This window comes from Oncorhynchus gorbuscha, unplaced genomic scaffold, assembly GCF_021184085.1.
Source record: "Oncorhynchus gorbuscha isolate QuinsamMale2020 ecotype Even-year unplaced genomic scaffold, OgorEven_v1.0 Un_scaffold_37:::fragment_2:::debris, whole genome shotgun sequence".
Taxonomy (NCBI): Eukaryota; Metazoa; Chordata; class Actinopteri; order Salmoniformes; family Salmonidae; genus Oncorhynchus; species Oncorhynchus gorbuscha.
In genome coordinates this window covers 17930-38551 of record NW_025745221.1, presented here as the reverse complement: position 1 = coordinate 38551, position 20622 = coordinate 17930, and the positions used below count along the sequence as shown (strand labels likewise).

Sequence of the window (20622 nt, the reverse complement as noted above, 5' to 3'; positions counted from 1 at the left end):
CAGGAAAAACTCCTAGTCCTGTTGAGGCACATGGTAATTTGCTGTGCAGCAGACCTGTTCCCATTAGGTTGAGTTTAGCTTGGGTTCTGATGTTGGCATTTTATGTGGTATAATACAAAGTGCAACTAAATGTATATGGAATCTATAAAGGGATTAAAGGGGAGGTGCTCTATATGCACACACCGCTATATTAAAGGGTAGGTGATCTATATTCACACACTGCTATGTCAATGGGGATTAAAGAGGTGGTCTATATTCATACACTGTTATGTCAATGGGAATTAAAGGGGAGATGCCATATAGAGAGACTTGGTCATTTCAGTCCTTTATTTGGTTTCACTTCCAAGCAAGGGCTTTGGGATGGAGATGCAGTATGGCATATCTCATCAGCCACCTGGTGGATCTGAGGCTCTTTCCCCTGTTGCCTCCGTCATCCTCCAAATCCCCCCAACATCAGCCGCCTCAGAGCGCAACTGGTCCTTGTTTTGGAACACACACACACAAAGCACGCAACAGGCTGACCAATACAAGGGTTGAAAAATTGGTGGCCATCCGGGAAAATGTAGGCTTTTTATAGCCTGAAAACGAGCCATTCTCAACAAGGTTGGAAAGTGACAGTGAAGATGAGGCCTCAGAGTCTGATGTTCAAGTGGTGGACATTGAGGTCAGTGAGAAGACATGAAAGCCTGAGAGGAAGACAACCAAAGCTTTAGTTTCTAGACTATATTGTTACTGATGTAATGTATGTTGAAAATGTTTTTGGGAGATGCTATGATCATTGGGGATCATTCAATATTCCATTTATTTTGTTGTTCAGTGAAATCATCCCATGTGAAGAGTCAACTCAAAGTTCAATTCGTAACTAAATCGTTTTTTAAATTTCTATTTTAAGGATTTAATCATTTTCTATTATGTCTACGGATAGGGTAAAATGTCTCCATATGATATGATATCCATACCATACCATATGGTAAATATATCCAATGCAAAAAAACTTGTACTTTTAAATTGTATTAATTTGCATATATTCCTGTTAATTCACACAGAACGTTTCCACCTCTGAATACTCCCCAAAATGTACAACCCTAGTTGGGATACATTCCAGTTTTATTGAACTGGTCCTTGTAGTTTAAATAAACCACGTAACTTTATGACGAGAATGGGATGCCATAAAGTCAATGCTAGAATTGGCTACCTTTGGATTTCATTACTGCTTCACGCATTGCAAAGCCTGTAGAGGACCAGTGCCTCACTACTACTATACTGTTATTAGGGCGCTGTGTTTAATTTAATTGTGTCACATGCCCAGATTTGAACCTTTATTTGGAGCCTTTTCCATAAATGATTAAGAAAAACAGTCCTAAACTAATTATTCACGAATCTTGTGTAAATTGTTCAGCCTCTGAGCAGCAGGGGGTGCTCCCGCGTTCCGATTAGATCTCTGTCGGTCTCTGCTTGCAGTGAGCGCTGAAGTGATAACTCACTCTACCGTTACCTTCAGCAGGTGACCCGTGCACTCCCCGTGGTGACTCACCGGCATTTGCGGGGACAAGGACACACGTGCCAATCAAAACACGTGCACATGGAGAGCCTGGGAAATACCAGGAGAAAAATGGTTAATGGTGCATTTAATGATTAAGCTATCACAAACAGGAGATGAGGGCAAACGAGGTCAGAGTGACACGTGGACCATTAAGCCATTATAGTTCAAAAGGACGTGATAAAGCCTCGACAAAGATGGTGGTGGACATGACATTAATGAATAATCTACCTCAGTTGTTGCAGGTCATTAAGAACAATGCAGGTCATTAAGAACAATGCAGGTCATTAAGAACAATGCAGGTCATTAAGAACAATGCAGGTCATTAAGAACAATGCAGGTCATTAAGAACAATGCAGGTCATGAATAAAGCTATCTAAATGTTTTAATTTGTAACTATCGTCAGGGATATCAAAGAAATTATCCATCAGTAGGATGATTTCATTATTAAATAGTAATTTGTTCATGGTTATTGAGCTGGTAGATCCTAACTCGTAGCCTGTTACTCTACAATGCACTATTGGCAATTCATCGTACAAACACCAGAGGGCGTATGGCCCATTGATATCAGTGGCAGAAAAGTCAAAGTATCACTTGTTACATTCCCTTTCACAACTTCAGGTAACTTCTACATGAGATGCAAACACTCCCAAATATACTTCTTTAATGGGGTGGCAGGTACCCTAGTGGTTAGAGAGTTGGGCCAGTAACCAAAAGGTTTCTGACTCGAATCCCAGAGCTGACAAGGTAAAGCTCTGTCGTTCTGCCCCTGAACAAGGCAGTTCCCCGGCAGGCCGTAATTGTAAATAAGATTTTTTTATTAACTGACTTGCCTAGTTAAATAAAATGTTAAATTTAATAGATTCTGAACCCTAACCTTTAACATACAGTGCATTCAGAAACTGAGACATCTTCACATGTTATGTTATGCCTTATTCTAAAATGGATTAAATACATGTTTTCCTCATCTACACACACAATACCCCATAATGACAATGCAAAAACAGGTTTAGACATTTTGCAAATGTAATAAAAAACAGAAATACATTACTTAAGTATTCAGACCCTATGCTATGAGACTCAAGATTGAGCTCAAGTACATCCTGTTTCCATTGATAATTTTTTAGATGTTTTGACAACTTGGGAGTCCACCGATGGTAAATTCAATAGATTGGACATGATTTGGAAAGGCAGACCTGTCTATAAAGGTCCTACAGTTGATAGCGCATGTCAGAGCAAAAACCAAGCCATGAGGTTGAAGACATTGTCCATGGAGCTCCCAGACAGGATTGTGTCGAGACACAGATCTGGGAAAGGGTACCAAAACGTTTCCGTAGCATTAAAAGGTCCCCCAAAAAATCTTAAATGCAAGAAGTTTGGAACCACCAAGACTCTCCTTAGAGCTGGCCGCCTGGCCAAACTGAGAAATTGGGGGAGAAGGGCCTTGGTCAGGGAGATGACCAACAACACAATGGTCACTGACAGAGCTCCAGAGTACTGGAGATGTGAGAACCTTCCAGAAGGACAACCATCTCTGCAGCATTCCACCAATCAGGCCTTTATGCTGGAGGGCCAAACGGAAGCCACTCCTCAGTAAAAGGCATGACAGACCGCATGGAGTTTGCCTAAAGGATCAAGGGAAAGATGAACGAAGCAAAGTAGAGACATCCTTGATGAAAACCTGCTCCACAGCGCTCAGGAACTCATACTAGGGCGAAGGTTCACCTTCCAACAGGACAACGACCCTAAGCACACAACCAAGACAACACAGGTGTGGCTTTGGGACAAGTCTCAATGTCCATGCCACAGCCTAGAATTGAACCTGATCGGCGAGACCTGAAAATAGCTGTGCATTGACGCTCCCCCTCCAACCTGACAGAGCTTGAGAGGATCTGCAAAAAATGGGAGAAACCCCCCAAATACAGGTGTGCCAAGCGTGTAGCGTCATACCCAAAAAGACTCTGGGCTGTAATCGCTGCCAAAGTTGCTTCAACAAAGTACTGAGTAAAGGGTCTGAATACTTAGGTAAATGTGATAGTTTTTTAAGTTATACAAATATCTCAATAACCATTTTTTTCTGTCATTATTGGGTATAGTGTGTGTAGATTGATGTTTGTAACATCAAATGTGGAAAAAGTGAAGGGGTCTGAATACTTTCTGAATGCACCGTACATATACTGGATATACCATGGACAGAAAGTGTTTCTCCTTTTCCAAGATACTCCATCCACTTGACAGGTGTGGCATATCAAGAAGCGGCTTGAACAGGATGATCATTACACAGATACACCTTATCCTGGGGACAATAAAAAGGCACTCTAAAATGCTGTTTTTATCTCAACGCCACAGATGTCTCAAGTTGAGGGAGAACGAAATTAGAATGCGGACTGCAGGAATGTCCACCAGAGCTGTTGCCAGATAAATGTAATGTTCATTTTTATACCATAAACCAGCTCCAACGTCGTTTGTAGAGAATTTGGTAGTACATCCAACCGGACTCAACCACAGACCACGCCAGCCCAGGACCTCCATATCTAGCTTTTTCACCTGCAGGATGGTCCGAGACCAGCCACCTGGACAGCTGATAAAACCGTAGGTTTGCACAACTGAAGAACTTCTGCACAAACTGTCAGAAATTATCGTCCTCACAAGGGTCTTGACCTGACTGTAGTTTGGCTTCATAAACAACTTTTGTGGACAAATGCTCACCTTCTATGGACACTGGAGAAGTGTTCTCTTCACAGATGAATCCTGGCTTTAACTGTACCTGGGAGATCGCATGATGTCAACGTTGTGAACAAAGTACCCCATGATGACGGTGGGGTTATGGTATGGACAAGCATAAGCTACAGACAACAAACAACTGCATTTTAATCGATATCAATTTGAATGCACAGATATAGTGACAAGATCCTGAGGGGCCACTGTCGTGCCATTCATCCTCTGCCATCAACACAACACAGGATAATGCATGGCCCCATGTTGCAAGGTCCTGTAAACTATTCCTGGAAACTGAAAACGTCCCAGTTTTTCCCATGGCCTGCATACTCAATAGACATGTCACCCATTGAACATGTTTACGATGCTCTGGATCAACATGTACTGTACAAGTGTGTTCCAGTTCCAGACAATATTCAGCAACTTTGCAAAGCCATTGAAGAGAAGTGGGACATTCCATAGGCTATAATCACCAGCCTGATGAACTATATGCAAGGAGATGTGTCACGCTGCATGAAGCATATGGGTGGTCACACCAGGCACCGACTGGTTCTGATCCACGCCCATACCTTTTTATTTATATTTGAAAATAGATCTTAGCAATTTATTTAAACCGACTGATGTGCTTATGTGAACTATAAAATCAGTCAAATCTTTGAAATTGTTGCGTTTATATTTTTGTTCGGTGTATCTTGAGACTCAGCAATTCCTCGTCACATAATTGTTTGTGGGCGAGGCACAAGACATGCAGCACACCAAAGAAAATAGGCTGTCATTTCAAATAATCTAATATAAAAATGGAAAAGGTGAGAAACCATGAAATATCATACAAGTTTAAATCTTATTTAAATGTCTTTATTTATCTTAAAACCAATAGGAATGTCTTCAAAATGGGTACAATGATAAAATAACTGACCATTTGCTTTCTTTTCCACCTACTTTCCTTCAGAGTAGGGATTAACAGTTGTATCATTGAGAGTGTGTGTTTGTGCATCTGTGTGTGTACTTGAAACTGTGTGCGTGTGCAGTCATTGTAAGGACGTTTTATTGTAAACCCAGTAAGCAGCATTGATGAATGGAAAAAAGTACCTACAGTAAGACTAGCCAAGTGTCTTCCTGTGAAACTGTCTCTATGGGGGGGTGTGTGTGTGTGTGTGTGTGTGTAGGACGGTCATTGGGGGTTTGGGGGCTCTTCCGAGGTGGACTGAATATTGCACTCCTGTGAGGTAAAACAAAGAAAAAATAAAATTAAGTTAAGATGGCAAAAAAAATAAAGACAATAAGAACCTGAAAATAGTCCTTGCCCCAAAATCCAGATTGGCCTGCGAGTTATAGCCAGTAAATAAATACAGCGGACATAATATTTCAAACCTAGCCAACCCCGTAATTAAAAAGTGACTAGAAGCGAGAGGGGGCGGGAAACATTACTGCATTTTCTGGGAGAACTTTTGGGAGATTGTGTTGTACAAAAATACCTCAATAAGCCAAATGGACTGTTATTTTTAGTCCTAAACAGAATAATATTGTAATGTGCTAAAGGGTAAAACCCATTTATTTTTATTAAAAAGTTGGTGCAGTGGTCTAAGGCACTGCATCTCAGTGCTAGAGGCGTCACTATAGACACCCTGGTTTTATTCCAGGCTGTATCACAACCGGTTGTGTTTTGGAGTCCCACAGGGCAGTGCACAATGGCCAAGCGTCATCCGGGATTGGCCGTCATTGTAAATAAGAATTTGTTCTTAACTGACTTGCCTAGTTAAATAAAGGTTAAATAAAAAATAACCCGTGGCATAATTAATATCATCAGAAAAATAAACAAATGATCAATCGATACCTAAACATTTTCGGATATTTTTTTATCACCATCGTTAAACTTTCATATACATGTGTGTAAAAAAAAAGAAGGAAAAGCTATCCCATGATTCAAGACTGAAAATAAAAATGAAGGACTCAAAGAAATTCTAGGCCCATGATTGGGCAACGATAACTTGGAGGCGTCTGTGTGCTTTGACCTTTTCCTTCATTGGTTCAGACCTTTAGATTAGCATTCATTAAAATGGAATCATTCGCTCATTAGGTCATCAATTCTGTGATCAATTAGCCATGTCTCAGTGTTAACAAATCACATTAATTACTGATCGCTTTCTCTCATTGTTTTATCTCCCATTGGTTGGAATAATGTTGTTTGATGGAGAGGCTGCACACACACACTATTGGACGCAGCAGTTGTGGCCGTTGGCATCCTTGAACCGCAGACGCATCTTGGGTCTGTACTTCTCCAGGTAAAGTAGCTGTTTGGAGTTGAAAGCTCCACGTCTCTTCCTGAGGAAGAGAGGTGAGATAAATAACAATAATGTGGTCTTGTATGGTTGAACATAGCAGCACAGTAACAACATCCACATGAATCAATGTTCCAACAAACTAATAAAGAGAATACATGACAATACAGGTTCCACAGCACAGAAAAGTCGGTTCCCCCCCCGCCAGTGTGAAAGTTAAAGTAGTGTCTACTGTCGTGTGAAAGCTAAAATAGTGCTTACTGTCGTATGAACTGCACCGCATCCTCATACTTCATCCCAGTCTCAATCAGAGCTAAGGCCACCAGGACTGGAGCTCTACAGGAGACAGAGGAGAGAGAGATAAACACCAGTATGCATGCAGTGTCATGGTTATGTGGGCAGTAGGGAGGGTGGGGTGAGGGTATACTCTAAAGCTGGGAAATTGGCCTGGGAAACACACAGGGGTTACTGGGTTCACTGCAACCCCGCTGGGGCATCAAGATCACACCCCAGGCCCACACACACAGTAAAATAGCAATAAGTGTGTTACTGTAAGCGAACCTTCACTCACCAGGAATAAAAAATGAAAACTTTCAATTCCCAGACAGACGGCCCAGTGTCAAAACACAGCTGACAAGGCATTGTTGTGTGGGTTTTGAGAGACGGATACAAATACAGTTGAAGTGGGAAGTTTACATACACCTTAGCCAAATACATTTAAACTCACTTTCAGAATTCCTGACATTTAATCCTAGTAAAAATTCACTGTCTTAGGTCAGGTAGGATCACCACTTTATTTTAAGAATGTGAAATGTCAGAATAATAGTAGAGAAAATGATTACAGTTATGTCTTTCATCACATTCCCTGTGGGTAAAAAGTTTACATACACTATATCAGTATTTGGTAGCATTGCCTTTAAATTGTTTAACTTGGATCAAACGTTTTGGGTAGCCTTCGACAAGCTTCCCACAATAAGTTGGGTGAATATTGGCCCATTCCTCCTGACAGAGCTAGTGTAACTGAGTCAGGTTTGTAGGCCTCCTTTTGCTTGCGCACACTTTCAGTTCTGCCCACAAATGTTCTATAGGATTGAGGTCAGGGCTTTATGATGGCCACTCCAAAACCTTGACTTTGTTGTCCTTAAGCCATTTTGCCACAACTTTGGAAGTATGCTTGAGGTCATTGTCCGTTTGCGACCAAGCTTTAACTTCCTGACTGATGTCTTGAGATGTTGCTTCAATATATCCACATATTTTCCTTCCTCGTGATGCCATATATTTTGTCAAGTGCACCAGACCCTCCTGCAGCAAAGCACCCCCACAACATGATGCCATCACCCCCGTGCTTAACGGTTGGGATGGTGTTCTTCGGCTTGCAAGCCTCTCCCTTTTTCCTCCAAACATAACAATTGGTCATTATGGCCAAACAGTTCTATTTTTGTTTCATCAGACCAGAGGACATTTCTCCAAAAAGTACGATCTTTATCCCCTTGTGCAGTTGCAAACCGTAGTCTGGCTTTTTTATGGCGGTTTGGAGCGGTGACTTCTTCCTTGCTGAGTGGCCTTGCAGGTTATGTCGATATAGGACTCATTTTACTGAGGATATAGATACTTTGTACCTGTTTCCTCCAGCATCTTCACAAGGTCTTTTGCTGTTGTTCTGGGATTGATTTGCACTTTTTGCACCAAAGCACGTTAATTTCTAGGAGACAGAATGAGTCTCCTTCCTGAGCGGTATGACGGCTGCGTGTTCCCATAGTGTTTATACTTGCTATTGTTTGTACAGATGAACGTGGTACCTTCAGGCGTTTGGAAATTGCTCCCAAGGATGAACCAGACTTGTGAAGGTCTACAATTTTTTGAGGTCTTGCTGATTTCTTTTGATTTCCCCATGATGTCAAGCAAAGAGGCACAGAGTTTGAAGGTAGGACTTGAAATACATCCACAGGTACACCTTCAAATGACTCAAATGATGTCAATTAGCCTTTCACAAGCTTCTAAAGCCATGACATCATTTTCTGGAATTTTCCAAACTGTTTAAAAGGCACAGTCAAATTAGTGTATGTAAACTTCTGACCCACTGGAATTGTTACACAGTGAATAAGTGAAATAATACGTAAACAATTGTTGGAAAAATTACTTGTATCATGCATAAAGTAGATGTCCTAACCGACTTGCAAAAAATATAGTTTGTTAACAAGAAATGTGTGGAGTGGTTGAAAAATGAGTTTTAATGACTCCAACCTAAGTGTATGTAAACTTCCGACTTCAACTGTAGGTAGGGATAAAGTGACTACGCAATAGGAGTTAGTGCAAAAAGGGACAATGCAGATAGTTAAATAGTTAACCAATATGTTCCTGGATTAACTAATTAGCAATCTTATGGTTTGGGAGTTGACGCTGTTCAGTTGGTTGCAGACATGGTGCATTGGTACCACAAGGCATGAGGTAGCAAAGACAACAGTCTATGACTTGGATGGCTGGAGTCAACAACCTTTAGCGCTTTCCTCTGACACCGCATGATCCTGGATGGCAGGGAGCTCGGTGATGTACTGTGCTCTAAGCACTACCCGCTGTATCGCTTTGTGGTCAGATGCCAAGCAGTTGCCATACCCAGCAGACAGTCAGGATGCTCTCAATGGTGCAGCTTTATAATGTTTTGAGGATTTGAGGGCCCATGCCAAATCTTTTTAGCCTCCTGAGGGGGAAGAGGCGTTGTCGTGCCTTCTTCAGGACTGTGTTGGTGTGTGTTGACACAGAGGTATTTCCATGGTGATGTGGACACCAAGGTACTTAAAGCTCACGACCTGCTCCTCTACAGCCTTGTCGATGTGGATGGGGCGGGCTCGGCCCACCGTTTCTTGTAGTCCACAATCAGCTCCTTTGTCTTTCTGATGTTGAGGGAGAGATTGCTGTCCTGGTACCACTGCCAGGTCACCGAGTTTCTCATAGTCATCGGTGATCAGGCCCACAATCGGCATGTCATCAGCAATCTTAATGTTGGAGTCGTGAGCGATCACGCAGTCGTGGGTGAACAGGGAGTACAGGAGGGAACTAAGTACGCACCCCTGAGGAGTCCCTGTGTTGAGGGTCAGCTTGGTGGATAGGTTTCCTACCCTTGGCAGATGTATTGTTGCCTACACCTGAGGGCAGCCCATCAGGAAGTCCAGGACCCAGTTTCAGAGTGTGCAGTCCCAGGGTCCTGAGCTTGGAGGGGACACGGTGGTGTTGAACAAAGCATTCTCCCAGGGCAGTGTGGAGTGTCATAGAGATGAAGTCATCTGTGGATCTGTTGGGTTGGTTTGGGGGTGTCTGGTATGATGGTGTGAGCCTTTCAAAGCATTTTATGGCTACAGATGTGAGTGCTACTGGGCGATAGTCATTTAGACAGATTACCTTGGCGTTGTATATGTGTGTATGTGGTGGTCTGCTTGAAACATGTAGGTATTGCAGACTTGGTCAGGGAGGGTTTGAAAATGTCAGTGAAGACGCTTGTCAGCTGGTACGCGTCCTGGTAATCCGTCTGGCACGTGGCCTTGTGAATGTTAACCTGTTTAAAGGTTTTACTTACATCGGCTACGGAGAGCGAGACAACACAGTCATCCAGAAGCACTGGTGCTCTCATGCATTGTCCTGGGTTGTTTGCCTCGAAGAGAGCATAGAAGGAATAGAGCTTGTCTGAAAGGCTTGCGTTGCTGGGTTTTCCTTTGTAAATCGGTGATAGTTTGCGAGCCCTGCCACATCCGACGAGGGTCAGAGCTGGCGTAGTAGGATTTCACCTTAGTCCTGTATTGACAACAACTCGGACTTCGTAGCAGGATTTCTTATAAGCATCCGGATTTGTGGATGGGGCCACAGTGTCTCCTGACCCCTCCTGTCTCAGCCTCCAGTATTTATGCTGCAGTTGTTTGTGTGTCGGGGGGCTAGGGTCAGTTTGTTATATCTGGAGTATTTCTCCCGACTTATCCTGTGTCCTGTGTGAATTTAAGTATGCTCTCTCTAATTCTCTTTCTTTCTTTCGGAGGATCTGAGCCCTAGGACCATGCCTCAGGACTACCTGGCATGATGAATCCTTGCTGTCCCCAGTCCACCTGGCCGTGCTGCTCCAGTTTCAACTGTTCTGCCTGCAGCTATGGAACCCTGACCTGTTCACTGGACGTGCTACCTGTCCCAGACCTGCTGTTTTCAACTCTCTAGAGACAGCAGGAGCGGTAGAGATACTCTTAATGATTATCTATGAAAAGCCAACTGACCTTTACTCCTGAGGTGCTCACTTGTTGCACCCTCGACAACTACTGTGATCATGATTATTACTGTGATTATTACAGGACTGTGTAATGTCGTCGTCAGTGCACATATTAACGAATCCGGTGACTTGGTAAACTCCTATGTTATCGGACAAATCCCTGAACATATTCCTGTCTGTTCTAGAGAAACAGTCCAAAGCTAATTCAAATAACAAAAGCTTAATGATGAGCTGGTTATTTAAATCAACTGTGTAGTGCTAGGACAAAAACCAAAACGTGCACCGGGGGGGCTGAAGCTTAACATCTGCTTCATAGGACCTTCCGTATTGAGCACATCACTGGAACTTCTTGTTTCAGTTTTTGCTTGTAAGCAGGACTCACGAGGATAGAGTTATGGTCGGATTTAGCAAATGGAGGTCGAGGGAGAGCTTTGTATGCGTTTGTGTGGTGGTCTAGAGTTGTCGCCTCTAGATGAACAGGTGACAAGCTGGTAAAAATGAGGCATTAAAATCACCGGCCAATAAGAGTGCCGCCACTGGATGTGCATTTGTGTTTGCTTCCGGCCCAATACAGCTCTTTGAGTGCGGTCTCCGTGCCAGCATTGGTTCGTGTCGGTAAATATGAAGCTACGAAAAATATAGGATGAAAACTGGGAAATAGTATGGTCTGCAGTTTATCATGAGGTATTCCAGATCAGGCGAGCAAAACCTTTAAACTTCCTTCGCATTAGATATCACGCACCAGCTGTTAACTATTCAGTCTTGACAATGCGTTAAAAAAAAATAAGCTAGATGTGTCCGTGTTCAGCCACGACTTTGAGAAAACATAAGATATTACAGTTTCAGGTCCCGTTGATAAGATAGTCCCAAATGGAGCTGGTCTAGTTTATTCTATAGTGATTGTAAAAATAAGATGTAACCTAACGCAGTGCGCTGGGTTTCGTAACCTCAGCAGTGACGCTTACTTGTGGAAGCCCATGGCTGTGCAATGGCATAGCCTTGCTTTGTTAATTCAGCAGACAAGATACTTTCATTTCCAGAGCCCATCAGCCAAGACACCCATTTTATAGTAAAAGAATAAATAATGTTTTAACAGAATAAAATGGAACAGAATATTTTTCCAAATGTAAAAAGTTGCCACTGCAAAGTAATGCAAATCTCAAACAGTGATCACTTGAAACTGATTGAAATAGTTTCAGGGTTAGAAAACTAAATCTGTCTCATTTTCAATATTGCAGACATTTGATTTATTCTGCCTTTTATTTGGATTTTCAAAATGGATTAACAATTCCACATTGAACACTACATAGTGATGAATTCTGACCACAACATCTGTTTGCTGAGTAGGTCAAGGCTTAATGATTCTGATGAAAATTCACTCTGTTGGGCCTCCTGAGTGGCGCAGCGGTCTACAGACCAGGCGTCACTACAGACCCGGGTTCAATCCCAGGCTGAATCACAAACAGAAGTGATCGGGAGTCCCATAGGGCGGCGCAATATTGTTACAGTGTAGTCCGCATGAGGGGAGGGTTTGGCCGGGGGAGCTTTACGTGGCTCAACGTGCTCTAGCGACTCGTGGCGGGCCGGACGCCTGCATGCTGATTTCGGTAGTCAGTTGAACTGTGTTTCCTCTGACACATTGGTGCAGCTGGCTTCCGGGTTAAGTGGGTGGGTGTTAAGAAGTGTGGTTTGGTGGGTCATGTTTTGGAGGACGCATGAGTCAACCTTCGCCTCCCAAGCCAGTTGGGGAGTTGCAGCGATGAGACAAGATCTAAATTGGGGAGAAAAAAACATTGCATAATTTAAATTGTTCTGTCTTTATCAAACAAATATTTTTGTGTATTCTCAGTGTGGAACCTGTGTGGAACCTGTATGTTAAAGTCTAACCAATTCAAAATGGCACAAGCAGTTCGCAAAGTAGCCAAAGCGAAAAGTAGACAGGACAATTATTCAAAAACTGCAGCTCATTGTTGAAACGCATAATTTCTTTCGTCTATCAACCAGTCCATTTACAATTTTTCTGTAGGTCTAACGGGAGATTTTGCACACCCGTGTGTAAAGAGTGGTCGCAACGCAATTAAGTGAATGAGAGAGGAGAAAGGGAATTTAGGGAGAAGAACTGTGATGCTTGGCTTGGTTTATTTTTGTTTTGTGCGCCGCAAATGCACATGTATAAATGGAACACTAGTCAAAGCAAATTAAGATCGTCTTCCAGATAACATTTTAGTGGCCAAAAAGCACATAACACCAAATCTCTGAATACTCCAACGGACATCATCGCTAGTCATCAGATGGGTCTCACTAGCCACAATTAAATCCACACTTCCAGCTCACCACTTACATTCACCTGGCCCACTTACCAACACACACACACACACACACACACACACACACACACACACACACACACACACACACACACACACACACACACCACACACACACACACACACACACCCTCACCGGCCCAGCCCCGCCACACAATGCACAGCGATGCAGCAGCCAGGCTCGTCTCGGAACTTGGTCTTCAGCAGGTTCAGCCAGTCATCCACTATCTGGGTGGGGGGCGGGGCACCATCATCAAAGGGCCAGTCCTACAGAGGCAGAGGAACAAAAATTGAAACATGGATCAAACCAGGGGCTAGGGGTTATTTTAACCAGTGATCAATACTGAAGGTCAGTACAGGATAATTCAAAGCCTGATTGAAGAATTAGAGCAGCTTTGTCCATTACGTGATATCATGTGTGTCTAAGTTGGAAAGCTTGATATGCTGAGTAGTATGTGTGGTGTGTCCAGGCAGACAGCCTGACCCCTGTTTATCCGTCTGAGCCTCTATACTCGTGCTGACCCAGTGTCTCTGCCACGGCTCAGCACAGATCACAGCCGTGCGCAACCCTACACAAGACTATTCCTGTCTTGGTGCTCAAACAATATAAAAAGTGGATTGTGATCATAATTACTGCCACACTCCAATAGAAGACAGGGAGAGGAATGCTCCAGGATGAGGGGTGGTGATCACTGTATTAAAACTATATCAACGACGGGATAGGATATTTCTTCGCCCAAACAAGGTTTCTCTGGCCTTCCATAAATCACCTGTGAGACCACCGAATACTAGCCTAAGCTTTGAGAAGAGACAATGGAGGGCACAGAAGACAGAAACAGACAGAGCAAGAAGGCCTGGGTGGAGCCTCATTCATGTGAATCTGAGCCAGATTCCTTCTCTTCTCCACCTCTTAGCTCAGCACACAGTGGCAGGCAGACAGTTGAGGACAAATGAAAACAGACAGATAACAGGGAAGGTCTCCAGAGAGGGAAAACCACCTGTTTAACTTGACATTCCATGGAAGAAAAAAACAGCAAATTCAACTCCCCTAAAATTCCTAGGAGGCATTCGGTTCAGTAGAAATTCTTTCTGCTCTCTAGGTGTGTGTGGTTGTAATCTCCTCCACCAGCCGGCTCTCGCTGTCGACTATCTGGCTTCACATCACCTCAGAATGGAACTTGAATAGAAAATCCATTGGGCTTCCCAAAAACGATACGTTTAAAACGCCCACACCAGTAGAAATCCACTTTTTCAAGCAGAAAGACTATGCCCAGAGCTTCCAATGATGTTGCACAATGATTTACGTCAATAAGTATGAGACCAAGGCCATTCTACACCGATTGCTCAGTTTGACAGGGCGGCCAGCTCTAGGAAGAGTCTTGGTGGTTCCAAACTTCCTCAATGTAAGAATGATGGAGGCCACTGTGTTCTTGGGGACCTTCAATGCTGCAGATTTTGTACTCTTCCCGAGAGCTATGCCTCGACAAAATCCTGTCTCTGAGCTTGATTTTCGCATTGTCAACTTTGGGACCTTATATAGATGGGGGAAGCATTGTATTAAGTCCCATCTAAATCAATTATCACCTCGATTTAGATCCACGCCTCAGTCGTGTGATTCGCTCAGAATTTGAATTGATTGGCATGTCACTCAGTAAATCCACACCCCTAAAGTTCCAAACAGTTCCACACTTACCAGGCTCTATGCGCTAGCAAGTCAAGTCTGGGGACAAGGTTAATGTGTGTGTGTATAATCCTTACCACGACCTCGATCCCCCCCTTCTCCACTGGGGCCTTGTCGTAGGTGGCGTCACACACTCTCACCAGCGTGCTCACCTCAAACTTCTTCAGCTCCTGAGACAGACAGAAATAGACAAAGACAGGCAGAGTCAGAGAGAGAGAGAGAGAGAGAGAGAGAGAAAGAGACAGGCAGAGAGAGAGAGAGACCGAAACAGAGACAAGAGGGGAGAGACACAGACAGACAGAGACACAGAGAGACAGAGACTATCAGCACAAATATCTTGCACTAAAAATATTTATGTTTAATTGTAGGTTGAGCTGAGATTGTTATAGGCTACTTTGGTGAGGTTATTGATGCACGTACATACAGTCAGAAGTGTATGACACTACACAGTGAACTCGAGTGTGGAATTGACAAGGTTATACATGCAGACACTACATGACAACACAAAAGCAACAAACGGCCCCACACACAAGGTGGCGGCCTCACCTCGGTAAACTTGTTGAGCGTGGCGTTGGTGGGGTTGTGTGTGATGAGGAACCTCATGCCCTCGTAGGCAATCTCCACTGCTGCAGGGCGGTTCATGTTGGCGAGACGGCTTTGAAAACAATTACAATAAAATACTTAATCTCTTACAAGAAGGATGACTACTTTTGGCTCAGATGTCAGCAAGGACTTCTAGTAGGATTCTGTAGGTTAAAAAAATAAATAAAAACACGACGAAGGGAGGAGGGGGATGTGGATGGTAACACCTGTGGATGTCTTAAAAAAAAGAGGGGTAACAAAAAATATGGATGATGTAATCCACAAGACTCCACAGGGGAGGGGTAAAAATAAAAATAATTTTAAAAAATTGGGGAGACTATCCACGAGTCATCCAATCGGACATTCAGATTTTACCCCATTCAGGAGAGCGGTATGTGATTGGCTTCTGGGAGAGAAAGCAGGAAGTAGAAGAGAACTGAGCAGTTTTCTTATTGGCGGCTCAGGGGACAGAGCTGGGCGATCTGGCCAAGGACTACGCGGTATCCCAGGGGATCGTTGGAGGAGACCGGGATTCCCAGTGTGCTGGCTTCAGGGGGGCTTCTGGGTAGCGTAGTCCCGAGGGGGGCGGACGATTCACTTGTCCACGAAGGCGAGGTGCTGTGCCTGGCAGAAGTCTCCACTGACACTCACATTCGCCATATATGTATGGTCCAAATCAACACAGAAACACTGCCAGGAAAAGAGGGGAAAAGGGAGGAAAATGTGATTAGGTAAACTCAAACAGACAAGGACACAGTCACCATTTAGCAAGGCGTCAGAAGTTCTTGAAGAGCAAGGCAGGGCAAAAAGACATCTAAAAGCACCTGTTGGGGAAACTAGTAAACTCATCACAGAAGAAATATGACCCATGAAATACTTGACCTATTAAAAACTAGATATTATCACCCTTGTACTAAAGGGGTTATAAACCCCCAGATTTTTATCAGCCACACTCACATGGGAAAATAACAAATTGTACATAAAGATATATACACACACACAGATAATGAAAGACAGACACAAGACACTCATGATCTCTTGGCTTCAAAAGAGAGCCTCTCACAAATCATGTAATGCCTTGCCTCTAACCAGCTGATTCTGAGCCAACACCTGAAGGGCCTGAACATAGCCACCACAAAATGGCTGATAACTACCACTGTCTACTCACACACACACAACGTGACAGAGTCCAAGGGAGAGGTGAAACAGAGAGAGACAGCGACAGAGCAGAGCGTGAGAGAGAGTGGTGGAGGGCCAAGAGAGGGCAGGGGGGAAAGTGAGGGGGTGGAGGTTTAGATGAGAGGGCAGGAATGAGGTGAGAAAAGGGGTGGAGGGTGAGGGGACAAATGAGGTAGAGTGTAAGCGCAAAAGGGAAGTAAAAAAAAAAAAGTTGGACCTCAGCATCAGTGTACAACACAGCAGTCACAAGGTGAGGATTATGGGTTGGCAGGGCTTCACACGAGCCAACTCTTTCACAGTCCCACGCTCCCCCTTTCACCTGAGACTCTCCCTCTGTCACAGTCATTCTCCATTTATCCCACGCTCAGTCTCTTCAGGTCTCCTCTTTACTGCAGTCATTCTCTCCAAATCTCTGTCTTCTCTTTGGGAGAATGGTGCCCCAATTATCCTAGTGTATTGCCTCCTTTACCCATAGGACTCTCGCTCTACCTCTCCCCCATCCTCCTTCTCATATTTGAGTCTGTCTCAGTCTGTCGTGGCGCCGGTACAGAGCGGTCGTCTCGCCCACTCATTCACTCTGTGCCAGGAACAGGGTAACAACTTTAAAAAGACACACTGACGCTCTATTCACTGGACTCACTTTTCCCTGCCTCACCCACCCTGCAGATAGACGCCTGCCTCACCCACCCTGCAGATAGACGCCTGCCTCACCCACCCTGCAGATAGACGCCTGCCTCACCCACCCTGCAGATAGACGCCTGCCTCACCCACCCTGCAGATAGACGCCTGCCTCACCCACCGCCTGCCTCACCCACCCTGCAGATAGACGCCTGCCTCACCCACCCTGCAGATAGACGCCTGCCTCACCCACCCTGCAGATAGACTCACCCACCCTGCAGATAGACAGAGATAGACGCCTGCCTCACCCACCCTGCAGCAGATAGACGCCTGCCTCACCCACCCTGCAGATAGACGCCTGCCTCACCCACCCTGCAGATAGACGCCTGCCTCACCCACCCTGCAGATAGACGCCTGCCTCACCCACCCTGCAGATAGACGCCTGCCTCACCCACTCTGCAGATAGACGCCTGCCTCACCCACTCTGCAGATAGACGCCTGCCTCACCCACTCTGCAGATAGACGCCTGCCTCACCCACTCTGCAGATAGACGCCTGCCTCACCCACTCTGCAGATAGACGCCTGCCTCACCCACTCTGCAGATAGACGACTGCCTCACCCACCCTGCAGATAGACGACTGCCTCACCCACCCTGCAGATAGACGCCTGCCTCACCCACCCTGCAGATAGACGCCTGCCTCACCCACCCTGCAGATAGACGCCTGCCTCACCCACCCTGCAGATAGACGCCTGCCTCACCCACCCTGCAGATAGACGCCTGCCTCACCCACCCTGCAGATAGACGCCTGCCTCACCCACTCAATCTCTCTCATTCTGTGCCAATGACAGCCAGGGTTACTCTATGGAGACTAGAACTAACCTTCTATCCCCATCTCCCCTTCCCTCTGGTGTCCTCTCACCCAGTGCAAGAGGGCCAGTTTTCAAAGAATCACCAACCACTCCTCTCTCCCACTCTTTCCTTCCATCTCCCTCCATCTCCCTGCCTTAGCCGGTGACAGCAACAGGGCCAGTCTTCAAAGAGCCACCAGTTCTCCAGTGGGTAAAGATCTCTCCCTGACTCCTTTAATTACCAGCTCTAAACAGCACTAAAAACACTAGTGATGAAAAAAGAAATCTATTTAGTTTTATTTAAATCTTTACTACTTTATTTAACGAGGCAAGAAGGTTAAGAACACATTCTTATTTTCAATGACGATTTAGGAACGGCGTGTTAACTGCCTTGTTCAGGAGCAGAAAGACAGATTTTACCTTGTCAGCTCAGGGATTCAATCTTGAAACCTTACGGTTAACTAATCCAAGGCTCTAACCACCTGCCTCACGAAGAGCCTGCCTGTTATGCGAATGCAGTAAGAAGCCAAGGTAAGTTGCTAGCTAGCATTAAACTTATCTTGTAAAAAATAATCATAATCACTAGTTATGACTACACATGGTTGATGATATTACTAGTTTATTTTGCATATCCTGCGTTGTACATAATCGCTGCGGTTCGGATTTGTGAAAAAGGACTGTCGTTGCTCCAACGTGTACCTAACCATAAACATCAATGCCTTTCTTAAAATCAATACACAGAAGTATAATATATTTAAACCTACATATTTAGCTAAAAGAAAGGTTAGCAGGCAATATTAGTCAGGTGAAATTGTGTCATTTCTCTTGCGTTCATTGCACGCAGAGTCAGGGTATATGTAACAGTTTGGGTCGCATGGCTCGTTGCGAACTAATTTGGCAGACTTTTACATAATTATGACATAACATTGAAGGTTGCGCAATGTAACAGGAATATTTAGACTTATGGATGCCATCCGTTAGATAAAATACGGAACGGTTCCATATTTCACTGAAAGAATAAAATGTTTTGTTTTCGAAATTATAGTTTCCAGATTCGACCATATTAATGACCTAAGGCTCGTATTTCTGTGTGTTATTATGTTATAATTAAGTCTGATTTGATAGAGCAGTCTGAGCGATGGAAGGCACCAGCAGGCTCGTAAGCATTAATTCAAAAAGCACTTTCGTGCGTTTTGCCAGCAGCTCTTCCCTGTGCTTCAAGCATTGCTCTGCTTATCACTACAAGCCTATCAACTCCCGAGATGAGGCTTGTGTAACCGATGTGAAATGGCTAGCTAGTTAGCGGGGTGCGCGCTAATAGCGTTTCAAACGTCACTCGCTCTGAGACTTGGAGTAGTTGTTCCCCTTGCTCTGCATGGGTAACGCTGCTTTGAGGGTGGCTGTTGTCGTTGAGTTCCTGGTTCGAGCCCAGGTAGCGGCAAGGAGAGGGACGGAAGCGATACTGTTATACTGGCAATACCAAAGGGCCTATAAGAACATCCAATAGTTAAAGGTATATGAAATACAAATCGTAGAGAGAGAAATAGTCCTATAATAACTACAACCTAAATGGTCTTACCTGGGAATATTGAAGACTCATGTTAAAAGGAACCACCAGCTTTCATATGTTCTCATGGTTTGAGCAAGGAACATAAACATTAGCTTTCTTACATGGCACATATTGCACTTACTTTCTTCTCCAACACTTTGTTTTTGCATTATTTAAACCAAATTGAACATGTTTCATTATTTACTTGAGGGTAAATTGATTTTATTGATGTATTATATTAAGCTAAAATAAGTGTTCATTCAGTATTGTTGTAATTGTCATTATTACAAATAATTACAACTTAAAAAAATAAATAATAATAATCCGATTAATCGGTATTGGCTTTTTTTGGTCCTCCAATAAATCGGTATCGGCGTTGAGAGAGCGACCAAATACGACGTATGTGGAGTGTGACAGACCAGTGAAGTCAGAGACCATCCCAATGAGAAGTAGAAAGACCAGACTACTATGTCAGGAAACAGGATTACAATGCTCACACAATATCACACTTAATAGAAGGTTATGTGATGAACCACAATCTTGAGCTTATCAAATTGTACTACATACAGTCTCATAACACAGCCTTTAAACCGAGTCCCACAGCTTTCAGTGCCTCCAAACAGGAGTATGCAGCAGTTGGACTGCACTCAGCAGCTAAGTAGAATCCTTCATAGCTAAGTGGTATTAGCATCAATTTCCATTCAGTCAGCATAGACTTACATATGTCAAGGTCCTCTCTCCCTAATAACAGTCACCTAGCCATGTCCCAAGTTAATGTCAGTGAATATGGAGGAAAGAAGACAAGGAGAGGAAGCCAATCGTCAGACTATTGAGACGTACCCCAGTTAAAGCCGGTATCTGAGTGAGTGGCACTAGCTAGAGGAACAGGCACCTTGTGGTAAAGCCAGACCAGCCCTGCTTTCACAATGCTGCCGGGAACTCATGCAAATCACTCAGCCATATTTGCAAACAACAACTTCTGCAATTGTGCCCAGCTGTCAGCACAGATGGAGAGAAGAGAGCCAACACACCAAATCAGTCTGGAAAGACTGTG

The 20622-nt window shown here is 44.1% G+C and overlaps 1 protein-coding gene across 1 annotated transcript; it reads right to left on the bottom strand.

Annotated features, from left to right (window-relative positions):
• Nucleotides 1-5097: 5097 nt before the first annotated feature.
• LOC124017995 (protein tyrosine phosphatase type IVA 2) lies at nucleotides 5098-20307 on the bottom strand. The gene is made up of 8 exons (XM_046333247.1): nucleotides 20289-20307; nucleotides 15749-16063; nucleotides 15338-15446; nucleotides 14869-14961; nucleotides 13247-13377; nucleotides 6799-6873; nucleotides 6468-6580; nucleotides 5098-5477 (listed from the first exon to the last, which is right to left on the bottom strand). The coding sequence occupies exons 2-7, from the start codon at nucleotides 15751-15753 to the stop codon at nucleotides 6469-6471; spliced, it is 525 nt and encodes a 174-aa protein (XP_046189203.1). The 5' UTR covers nucleotides 15754-16063; nucleotides 20289-20307; the 3' UTR covers nucleotides 5098-5477; nucleotide 6468.
• Between the last annotated feature and the right edge of the window lie 315 nt (nucleotides 20308-20622).

Bases quoted from the DNA above. Each gene is read 5' to 3' on its own strand.
- LOC124017995 (XM_046333247.1), bottom strand. The intron at 6,874-13,246 runs GTGAGGGTGTGT...TGTCTCCTGTAG, and splicing joins TGTGTGGCGGGGCTGGGCCG to AGCTCCAGTCCTGGTGGCCT. The intron at 6,581-6,798 runs GTAAGCACTATT...TCTCTTCCTCAG, and splicing joins GCGGTGCAGTTCATACGACA to GAAGAGACGTGGAGCTTTCA.